This window comes from Ambystoma mexicanum, chromosome 4q (assembly GCF_040938575.1).
Source record: "Ambystoma mexicanum isolate Mex_15411 chromosome 4q, UKY_AmexF1_1, whole genome shotgun sequence".
Taxonomy (NCBI): Eukaryota; Metazoa; Chordata; class Amphibia; order Caudata; family Ambystomatidae; genus Ambystoma; species Ambystoma mexicanum.
Genome location: NC_090928.1, coordinates 866,193,771 through 866,206,016, shown reverse-complemented (window position 1 = coordinate 866,206,016; position 12,246 = coordinate 866,193,771). Strand labels below are relative to the sequence as shown.

The window sequence follows — 12,246 nt, the reverse complement described above, 5'->3', positions numbered from 1 at the left end:
AAAACAAATTATGTTGCACTGATGCCCTAACAAGGCAAGACCTCACAATCACATGATGCCCTGGGTTATTAAGTATTCAAATATTGCTCTCAGTCATATTGGATAGGTTTTGATATGCCATTATTTATTACTCCCGGTCAGCATGGTGTCAGAGGAAGCGTGTTTATAACAAAAAGGAAAATGCGTTTATCAAGCACAATTATTATACAAAAAAAAAAAACTTAAAAGACAGTGACCAAAACCATTACTTGAATAACTTTAACAGAATATAAAAGAACATACCCATTTCTACTGAAAACTCTGATCCATGCTGGGAAGTTTGGACCCAGCATACACAAGCAGCGCAAAGTAGTGAAAGTAGACAGGAGAACTGCGAAGGAAAAAGTTTCCAGTATTAACCTGAAAAAGAATAATACATGTAAATAGGGGTGCTAGGTAACAACTAAGAACTTCAGTCAGTTGATCCAGTGATTGTGGGGCCAATTAAAAACAGATCAACTTTTTTGGGTGTATGGTACTATAGAGCTAAGTTATTGCCAAATTTAGCATTGTATGCAGCAACGGCTATGCAAGCTGCACCCGATACACAACAAAAGCCCACCTGGAAACAAAACGTGTTTGACATGGAGTAGCTTGCTCCAGAGTAGCATACTATATGTCTGGCAGGAAATGATATACACACACTTTTATAACTTATACCGAAGACTTAAACTTGGGACACCTAGGTGGTGCTTGTGTGTGCAAACAAACGTTTCACAATTTCTATTGTTTTTTAATCCACAAGTTATGCTTTTTCTGGGACTGTACTTGTCCCACCGCCTTGACAACGCACAGCTCCTTACCAATCAGTATACGTACAAATATCCTTTCAAAAAATGATTACTACTAAAAGTTAAGAGGTAAACATAACTTTTACTGAAAACAACTAAGGTAAAAAAGAAGACATTACTTACAGCACTCATTTTCATTGTTTTGGATTATATGCTATGGTTACAATTTTATATTTTTTTTTTATGGTGCTGTCCTAAACCCCTGTTGTAAAGGGGGCATGGTATTAACAGCAGACAGGCCTCCAGATAAGGTGGGAACTAGGCTCTTGCAAATACGACAGCTTTATTATTTTCCTGGGTACATTTGCACACAGGTTTGGAGCAGAGGGCAGTGCAAAGGTCAGGTTACTTGACAGAAAACAGAAGGCTGCTTTTGATGTTTATCTACATGGATGTAATTGCAAGCCACCTGTGAAACAGAATGTATTTCTCTGAAGCCTTTAAAAAAAAAAAAGAAAAAGAAAATGCACACTTCGATAAAAGGAATTGTTTCTTTCCATTAAGCTTTAGAAGCACTGTGCATAATTTCCTAGAATTTTAGGATTGTATAATTAATAAGATGGAAAACTATGTTGCAATTGAGAATTAAAATTGTGTAACAAATTATGCTTTTTTCCCAGTGAAAGCAAACCAGTATTGCACAATTGTATTTTTCAGAGTTCTGGAGCAGTGTGCACAATCATGTAGAGGCAGATCATTTTTACACTGATCATTTAATTTACACTCTAATTATAAGTGTGTAAAATGATGACTATGCACAGTCTAGATGACATCCATTCAACCTTGAAGTCAATGGGGTACATTACTATAAATGGTCAGTAGCAGAAGAGTCTTTGCTCAAGGGTGAGTGTCATTACACCAATCACAGGTGTTCTAACCTCTCAAATCTTCAAGACTACAATTAAAACATCCAAAACCTGACTCTCCAGGAAGTGCACGCTGTTCAAAAACAAAGAAAAGTTACATTGGTAATTGAAATAGAAACTCTGCAAAACCTGCCCCTGTGATAATCCAGATAGGTATTTAACTTCATGTAGTGCTTCATAAATGGTTCATCCAACATCTAGGTACTGTGATTATTAAACCTCAGTCGATATTCAGTTAACCGACTTCTGAAGGATGTTAGCCAATAATATAACTGAGATGGTTGAGCACTCATTGCTGCAATCGTGAGTTATCTGTAGGTTGCAGACTCGAATCCCGGAAAGTCAACTAGCCTTTCATCCTTTCAAGGCTGATAAAAGGAGTTTGGTTTGTGATAAATATGTTCTATGTACAGCGCTTGGCCAAAAGCACTATATAAATAACCATTAGATGAGATGTAGAATTTAGCATTGCCTCTCTGCACTGTTTTATCTAACAGACCTTAGAGAAATAATGAAAGGTGTATTCCGTCACAATGCCGAAAGCGGTCGTACGGTAATGATTTCCATACAGTTTGTGCATGAGTCTGCTGGATGTGACAGACATTGTACTCTTGCAAAGGAGAAAAGTAATTTTTACTCTTAAAATCACATTTACTCTCAAAGTTTAAAAACAGGGAGTAAAAATACTCCCACCTCAAAATCTTATCTGGAGCACCGACAGCAGATATACACGACAACAGTTGCAAGTTTCAAAAACCTTTATTTAGAAGATCTGCAGGGTTGGAGCAATTCCTAGCTAATCCTAACTCTTAACATGGGCGTAGCCTCGACCATGAAACAAAGGAAAAAACAGTGCTGGTCAGTCTAAATCAAATTATAATGGCCTATACTAAATAAACCTAATCTAGCCCTCTAACAAATGTTTACAGGAGAAAGAACAAGTTACTTCTTACCTGGTAACGTTCTTTCGAAGGATGTTCCTCCGACGTATTCCTTATCTTTGATAATTTGTCTCCAGCTTGCTGGCCTCGGAAAATTCTCAGCAGAGGGCGCTGCGCATCGACGTCCGCCGAGTTGATGTTCCTTTGACAGCCACCGTATCGGCGCCGATGTCACCATGCCCATAAATAGCCACGCGCAGCATCCGGTGCTCAGTTCCGTTTTGTAGCATAAGATAAGTCATGCCTGAATTGGTTATTGACCTTGAAGGAGCGTAAGCTGCAACCACAAGGGAAGTATTACTGCGGGGATGGATGGGAGGGGCGATAAGGAATACGTCGGAAGAACATCCCATCGAAAGAATGTTACCATGTAAGAAGTAACTTGTTCTTCGGAGGGATTGTGTCCTCCGACGTATTCCTCATCTTTGATAGACTACCATAGCAGTGTTGTGTAATCGGAGGTGTGAGTAAAAACGCCATGTTTCCTTTTAGGCATGAACAGAATGTAATACTGCTTTGCCAAACCTAGTCTCTTGACTAGAGGAGGAATCCAGGTTGTAAAATCTTGTGAAGGTATGTGCGGACGGCCATGTGGCAGCCGCACATATATCTCGAACCGGAAGCCCTCTTTGGAGGGCCGAAGAGGCTGTGATACCCCTGGTTGAATGAGCCCTAAGATTTTGAGGAGGCTCTTTCCCTGCTAGTTTGTAACATTCCAGAATGGACAAAATAATCCATCTGGAAATGGTCTGTTTTGTTATCTGTAGTCCCAATTTGTGTCCTGAGTAACCTACGAATAGTTGGTCTGCTTGCCTAATCCTAGCAAGTCTGCTGATGTAAAAGCTTAAAGCCCGCCGTGGGTCCAGCCTGTGTAGCCTCTCTTCCTCTTTCCCCGGATGGGGAGGAGGATAGAATCAAAGTAATGTAATTTTCTGAGTGATGTAGAATTCAGAAACCACCTTTGGGAGGAAATTAGGCTTCACCTGTAGGACAACTTTGTCTTTATGAAAAATTGTATGAGGGGGTTGAAAAGATAGAGCTTGTAATTCGCTCACCCTTCTAGCAGATGTTAGTGCCACTAATAAGAGTTTTAAGGGTAGGAAATCTTAGCGAACAAGAGTGGAGTGGTTCGAATGGAGTAACCATCAGGAAATTTAAGACTAAATTTAAGTCCCATAAGGGAACTTGGAATGGTCTTGGGGGATAGACATTAGTTAATCCCTTTAGAAATTGTATTACTAAGGTAATTTGAAATATGATGGCTCCTCTGCAGTGCGCTTGAATATCGATAGCGCTGCGAGATAGCCCTTGATAGTGCCAACTTGAAGGCCTGAATTTGCCAAATAGAGTAGAAAGGATAACACCGTTGGTGTACCACATGAAAATCGGTCGATATTCTCTTCTCTACACCAGCTGCAAAAATGTGTTCCAACGGCAGCGGTATAAAGACTTTGTTGCTGGCCTTCTGGCTGAAAGCAACACCTCCATAACGTCATCAGGGAGGTCCCAATCCTTGCATCTCAACCTTTCAGAAGCCAAGCGTGAAGGTTGAGGGTTCTGATGTCTGGATGGAGAACCTGACCTCCCTTCTGTGAGAGAAGATTGTCCTTGAGTGGAAGGCGAATTGGAGGGCAGATGGACATGTCCAGAAGGTCCGGGTACCACGTTCTCCTGGCCCAGTCTGGGACAATTAGGATCATGGTCCTCTGGAATCTTCTCAACCTCCTGATCATTTGGGGAATGACAGGGACTGGTTGAAACGCGTACAGGAGTGGAAACTCCCAGTCCACTACGAACGCGTCCCCTAGAGCTCCTCTCGGGGGAAATTCCCTTGAACAAAACAGATCCCACTTCCTGTTGGTACTGGTGGCGAACAGATCCACTTGAGGGGTTCCCCAAAGGGCGAAGATCTCCTGAAGGACTTCCTCAGCTAGTTCCCACTCGTGGGAGACTGCCCTGCCTGCTCAGAGCGTCCGCCGTCAAGTTCTTCTCTCCGGCTAGGTGAACTGCCGATAGAGAGATTCCTTCTTGAATGCCCAAAACCAGAGCTGCATTGCCTCTCTGCACAGTGGCAGCGATCCCATGCCTCCTCTTTTGTTGAGGTAGTGCATGGCCACTGTGTTGTCTGTCATTATCAGGACATTTTTTCCCTGTACTGATGGTAAGAAATCTTTCAGCGCTAGTCTGATCGCTCTCAGCTCCAATAGGTTGATGTGTAGTCTGGACTCCGATGTAGACCAATGACCGGTGATGGTCAAGTCGTTGGCATGGGCTCCCCACCCCGTGAGTGAGGTGTCCGTGACTACTGTAATCTCCAGCCATGGTTGCCAAAACAGTTCTCCTTTCAAAATGTTCTCTCGATAAGCCCACATTGAAGGTCTCGGGCTACCTTGTCCAGAATCCGAAGGAGATCTGTCATTTTTCCTGAGAACTGCGACCACTGGGTTCTTAGTGCCCACTTTAGAGATCTCATTCTCAGGCGAGCATCTGGCACAAGGAAGATGCAGGATGCCATGAGGCCTAGCAACCTCAAAAAGTCGAAGGCTGGGAGATGTTGGGCGTTTTGAAACTTGGTGACCATCTGCAGAATATCTTGAGCCCTCACCTCTGGTGGCGAGGCTTTTCCCAGAGAAGTGTCCAGGACCGCTCCGATGAACTGGAGCCTCTGTGATGATATCATCTGTGACTTCTTTAAATTGAGGGAGAAGCCCAGTTTGTGAAGGAAGTGGCAGACATAATCCCAAATGGCAGAATTTGAAATTGATAATGAGAGCCGCCAATTGCGAACCTAAGGTATTTCCTGTGTTTGAGATGGATTGGCAATTGGAAATAAGCATACTGGAGGTCCAGAGATACCAGCCAGTCCTGGAGCTGGAGGGCCTGAAGGATCAGAGAGAGTTACCATCTTGAACTCGTCCTTCCTAAGGAACTTGTTCAATTCTCGTAAGTCCAAGATAGGTCTCAGGCCTCCGTCTTTCTTCAGGATGAGAAAGTAGGGGACGGGGGGGCAGGAGTACCAGCCCTTGTTCCTCTCCGCTACAGGTACCGGTTCTAGGGCACCTTTCTCTAGCAGGTCTACAATTTCCTGCAAGAGGAGCGGATCTGGAACTTTCAGAGAGCTGTTCCCCGGTGGATGACTGAGGGATGCATAGAAAAGGCAGGCAGTAACCTTGGGCAACTGTCTCCAATGCCCAAGCATCTGACAGAATAGCCTGCCATTAAGTCAGATGCTGAGTTAACCTGCCCCCTACTGGGGTCTTGTGAGGAGAGTCCTCAGAGCGGTTTGGAGGCGGCTGATGCAGATGCCGAGGGTAAAGAGGCACCTGATGCTGCTGCGGCTTTTGTATTTTTAACCCGTCCACCTTGGGTGAATTTTTTTCTGACCCCTTTGAACCAGCTGTCCTCTGCCTCTTCCGAATGCGGAATAGAAGAGAAAGGACTTACCTCTCCAAAAGGTTCCTGAGGGGCGATATGGTGTCTGACGGATTGCAGCTCCCAGGGATTTTGCAGCTTCCTTTGATGTTTGAAGCTTTTCTAAACTGTCATCCGCCTTCTTACCAAACAAAGAAGAGCCGTCAAAGGGCATATTCAAGAGTCTGCTTTGCACATCTGGAGCAAAACCAGACTTTCGCAACCAAGCAAATCTCCTGTTTGTTGTACTTGCCGCCATGGCCCTGCTGATGCCGTCAGCAGAATCGATGCCAGTCTGAAGTGATTCGCACATTGCGTCCTTACCATCCTTAATGATGTTGAGAAACGCTTCCCTTTCTTCTCCCTCTGGGAGGCAGTCAGCCGCTGATGAAGCACACTCCCAAAGTGTGTGGCTGAACCTTGCGAGCGTACAAGTAGCATTGATGGATTTCAACGCCATGCTACATGCAGAAACTTTTTTGGCCATAGAATCATATCTCTTGTCATCCCTGTCCTGTGGAAGAGTAGGGTAAGCTGATTTACTACCTGATGAAGTTGCTGCCTGAACAACCAGACTCTCCGGAGTCAGGGTCAGCAGTAGACACTCTATACTTGGCTGATCATTTTTTGTTAACCGCCGGGATAACCTCAGGGGTTTCCCAGTTTGCCAATATTTTCCTTTGTAGTGCCGCATGAAATGGAACCACAGGATCCTCGTGTGGACCTTTGACCAAAATATCGGTGAGGTCGTCTTGCTGAAAAGCTGGTGAAGGTGCGTCATACTGGTCATACCATTCCAGTACTTGTGTCAGGCCTTTGATTGGTTTGGGAATCAATTCCCAAAAGGCATGGGTGCCCATGCTGTAGTTTGGAAATCACAGCTTCTGGTAGGTCTAACGGAAGAACTGCAATAAGTGTACACAAGAAGAGACTAGACTGTTGACCATGGTGACTTCAGCTGAAATCTTTTTATTCTCCCATGTAAAGTCTCACATAATCTTAACTACAGTATAGAATTGGGATCATGACTTGATAAAAGTAAATCTTTCATTGGTAACTGTGTACCTCATTATGATTGTACATATAATCACACTGTCCACATCAGTCAATTTAATGTTTAGGCTTAAACAGGCATACAGTGGGAAAGACAGGAAAAAAAGCAATACAAAAATATGTAGTCAAAAAGAAATCAAAGGTGCAACACAGAAAACTCCAAAATTCGATCACATTTGATTCTGACATTTTAAACACACTCAGCAGAGCTAACCTCGCTTGAAATAAACGAATTACAATGTGTAACACAACATGCTTACTTACTCTAGAAGTGGTGCGCCATATAAAACAATAATACCATGAAAGAGTAAGCTGGATAATAAAAAGTACACGCAGGATTTCAGTAACCTGGATACCTAAGTAATGAACAAGATAAAAGAAAACCATTAAAACAGAGTATACTGTAATTCACATCATCAAACATGTAGCAAACGTTTAATACTTATTTAGAGTGTTGGATAATGTTTCTAATATGGTTTGCAATATCTTTGTGCAACAATGCCAGCACGATATGGACTCGTATGGATCAAAATTAGCCAATCTACTGTGCATGGAATATTTCATGGTGAATAAGGGCTGCTTCGCATCAAGAGGAATTCCTAATAGTGTAGAGAAGGTGGCAACTACTGAGAAATATGCCACTGCATTTTCTTAGGAGTGTAACACACATCTGGAATCATAAGTAAATGTAAAGCACCTCAAACAAAACTTTTGTGAAATGGACAATCATGTGTTGTGGTTAAATAATAGAGGCATATTGTACAAGAAAGAGTATGCCAATATATTACAGTTTTAAATTCGATGTAGAGTTAGGGAAACTTATGTGGGTGAATGTGTAAGCCCACAGGATAATGTGAAATGTAGAGCAAAGAGTGAAATTAAGTTCTTTAACTTATTTGTTAAGAAGGATGACTCTAGTCCTAAACTAGCAAACTATTAAAAAAAACAAAGCATCAAAACAGTACATTTTTACTTAAACACCGGTGCTCCACTTCGTTTTTGTTACAAGGTACATTTGCATTAATTTCTGTGGCAGACTAGTGAAAACTAACTACAATAAACTAGTGGTGTGTCCTACTTGTCCTGTGGAGTAGTACAGGTTTGTATATGGAAGAGACAAGTTGTTTTGTAGGATGAACTGGCTTATAAAGGCATGCACAGTGGGTGACAACATGAATGCACCAATAACATTGAACAGGCAAGCTATAATGTGGTAACTAGTGGCATCAAATTAGGGAAATTTGCTATGTTTTTCCATTGAAAATCCCTTATTTAACAGTGACCATAAGGAAACACACTGTTCCTTTCCACATGTCATCATGAGAGGTTTTGATAAATGAAAAGCAGAAGGTCAAATAGAAACTTTTACGAAGCAGGTGCATGGAGGCCATAAGAATAAAAAAAAATAAAAAAAAGGGAGCTCCCCCTCACACCCCCCCCCCCACACACACACACACACGTGAACAATGTACAGAGGACGCTGGTTGGAAGGGGGAAAGACACGGTTGCAATGGCGTTATTGGAGTGAGCATTGGAAGAATGGCAAGGAACGGACAGCCAATGAACAGTTTGCAGAACACGATTGCAATTATCGTTATCTACTTGTTCTGTAAAATGACTGATCTTTGTCATTACTCTGTGAATGGATTTCAAATATTGTGTCATGTATGGTGCTAAAATGGTTTTGTTAACATCATCCACGTTCTGTAGTGCATTGTGTAGATTTTGTATATACATAAGTACTTTATCACATCTTTCCCTAGCGTAGTGAAATTGCGTACAACCTGTTCTGACATTACTAGGCAGTTCTAGCTTCACGCACAGAATGTACGGAGGTGTTGTGGATCACTCAACATGTGTTGGTTCAACTCAACTAAAAAAGCTACTGCTGACCCTAAATGGAAACGCACCATGTCCCTATGTGGTGGGGGTGCTGTCCCTAGGTAAACGGCTACTGAGCCGCTTATCTAAAAGAAAAGAGAAGCTGTCCCACCACTACACTAAAAATGGGGTATATTTGTAAAACAAACGATTAATTGGCCCAAGTATAGGGCCAAACTGGTTTCAACAATATCAGAACATTCCAGAAGGGGATTTACTTTTAACTTTCATACCCTTATTCACCTGCAGTGTAGTGTGTCCAGACAAGTTTAGCTACAACGAGAACTATGTTCGTATATCGCCTAAAGCACAAAACCCGGAAGCTTAGTGCAGACTTAAAAAGTTGTATTCTGTGTACATTAAAGGATATCTGAGAACAGGGGGTCAACCGGTCTCACTGACAATTCTGCTACTGTCTCATCTTCTTCAGGACCGAGGCTTCATTAATTTTGCGTTTATAAAGATACCTATTGCTCGATTGAGTAAGGATATAGTGGCCATCCCGTAACCTTTTGTACTTTATTCTTTTGGAACATGAAGGCAGGTGGGGCAATGGCAGGCTTTTCTTCGTTCCCAAGGTCTGCCATTTTACTCTTCTGGCTTCCCACAAAGGGAATCCTTTGCTTTGTGGGAATTCTGAAGGGAGTAAAATGGCAGACCTTCCATATCTTTTTGTCCATTATATATGACCTCTGTGTTTTAATGTCATATAGATCTGTCACAATGTTTATTAAGCAATTGTTCAAATGAACACAGTTAAATTGACGTGTGTGTATGTTGGACATCCATTGGATTAGGGAGCCAAAAGTAGCTCCTGGTAGCCGTTGTCAAGCTAACCACGCTCTTATAATCTACAAGCAGGAGTTAAATGGCTCCCATTTCCCTTTAATGTCGAACCCTGCAGTTGTAGTTACAGAACAGTACCACTGGAAGGAGCTGTATTATTGTCTGATCACATTACAAATTCATTTTTTCATTTGAATGAATTTAAGTGCAAAAATAAAAAAAGTATGGCTTAAAAACGTTGGAGTTAAAATACATTTTCATTAGCTAAAGAAATAAGTAAAAAAAAAGACCACCCTCTCCGTTTCGAATTACATTTCAACGCTTTCTACAAAGAATTTGACTCTCAAAAAAAAAAAAAAAAAAAAAAAAAAAAAAAGTGTAAACTTACATATTTGGTTTATTGTTTATGGCATTTTGAGCAGTACTCAAGCCCAAAGAAATGTTAACGTCTTTCCAGCAGTCACCTTTATATGTTGGCTGTTCAGGTTATATTTTAAATGTTACAATGAACATTGGCAGAGTAAGTCAAAAATATCCACAGCGCTTTTACAGTGATTTAAAGTAAGCACCAGGCAGCGGGTGTCCTGTGGGGTGTGGGTACACTGCCAATGTACTACCACGGAACAGACACAGAAAACAGAGGGTTCACAGACACTGCGCCAAGGAAGTGCAAGCATTAACTGCAGTCTGATGTTTATCCAGGAAGGTCGGAACAGCCTGACACGCGTTTCGAGCTCAAACATAGCTCTTCATCCGAGGCTTGTAGTTGAATTAGGCAATTCAAACATAGCTCTTCAGCGGCTCGGACCGCTGAGTTCAGCATTCTATTTTGTCCTCCAGATACTTACCGCATCAGCGAAGCATAAGAGTTGGCACCTATTCAGGCATCTTAGGTCTTAAACAGGCTTCTGAATTACCTATTCAACAACTACAAGCCTCCGATGAAGATCTAGGTTTGAGCTCGAAACACGTGTCAGGCTGTTCCGACCTTCCTGAAAAAACATCAGACCGCAGTTAATGCTTGCACTTCCTTGGCGCAGTGTGTCTGTGAACCCTCGGTTTTCTAAATTTTAAATTATTATCTGGAGCAGAGTTTGTAGGTGTGTGTGGTGGGGATAATGTTACAATTAAATTATTCGAGACACGCAGACATACATGGATGCACAATAGCCCACGCACTGGCATCTAAACTTTAGCACAAATGTGAGAGAAAATTAAGCCAATGGTAAAATATGAAAGCATTACCTTGTTAGAAAAAGAGTTCCGTTTAGGCGAAGGAGTGGTTTTCAGCAGCACATACAAAACAATATTAACGGCAGCCACAGAAAGAGAGCAAATCCACAACCAGGAGAGGTGAGCTCCTAGGACTGAGAAGTTGTCCAAGATGAAAGTTGGAATAAATGTTGATAGCATGATCGCCAATATGAAGAATGCATGGGCCGACCCCATCCTCCTCAATTCAACGTCCTTCATGATGGCGGTGATTGAAAGCTTATCTGTTGGCAAGTATAGTGATTGGTTATTAAATGACAAATGTTCCATTCAGCAGAAAGCAGTTACCAAGTGTACTGTAAAGGTAATCACAACAGCAGTAATGCTGCAAGCCATTTGTATGAAGGATATATAGAAAAGAAAGTACGTGTTCTCACGTGATTAAAGTAATGGTGTACTGGCTCATTACAATAGACATGCCAAAGTGCATGTGACACACATGAAGCGATAATTTGTGTGATCAAGACAGGCATAATGCATGTGTCAATACATTGTTCAAGGCTCAAAGAAAAACAAATCCAGATTTCAACAACATGCCTAACAATGCGGCCCACAAAATAAAATATCTAAATCCCCAGATCCACTCTGTCCTTGTTATGTCCCAACACTATGCCTGAAGACCCTGCAGCATCTTTCACCAACAGCCGTCAGGGCCCCAGATATTTTCACATGTACTGTCTCTAGAGGTTAGGTTTGCTTGTCAAAAAGTAGGACATGGTCAGGTTTATTGTTTGGCCCAAATTCAATGGTGAAGGTAATTACTTCACCTCCATATCCTGCCCAGGTTTAATTTTGCTGCCAGAAGGGTGACTGCCAGAAAGAGGCCGTAGTGCATTCTTCCATTCAATGCCCTTTATAAGGCTTACCCAGTTTTGCTGTTGTCCACAGAGAAACCCAGACACATCTTTTTTATAACATGTTGAAAACCTTAATATCTCAAAATGCATTTAATAGGCCACCAATGCAACTCGGAACGGGGCATTCACAGTCTTACACACAATCCATGTTCGACACTATATGATACTGTGAATCATCAAGGGCATCATACAAAACGAAATGTTAGAAATTGGATCTTTTGGCTGAAAACAACTTTTCATTTGAGAGTACACTACAAGCAGCACTGGCAAAGATAATAGTTTTGCCTTTTGCAGTTCATTGCATTTTTCCGTTCATAGGCATGCATTTGTGTCACCCCCAAAAAGAATG

General features: G+C 41.9%; 1 protein-coding gene across 1 annotated transcript in view; it reads right to left on the bottom strand.

The window, feature by feature from the left end:
• Window positions 1-12,246, bottom strand: part of PIGF (phosphatidylinositol glycan anchor biosynthesis class F) — a 203,817-nt gene that overhangs the window by 150,603 nt on the left and 40,968 nt on the right. The window contains exons 2-4 of the mRNA XM_069608440.1: window positions 11,014-11,264; window positions 7,366-7,457; window positions 283-399 (exon numbers count right to left, since the gene is read on the bottom strand). Coding sequence (XP_069464541.1) covers window positions 283-399; window positions 7,366-7,457; window positions 11,014-11,241 — 437 coding nt within the window. The 5' untranslated portion in view covers window positions 11,242-11,264. The remainder of the gene's footprint in view (window positions 1-282; window positions 400-7,365; window positions 7,458-11,013; window positions 11,265-12,246) is intronic.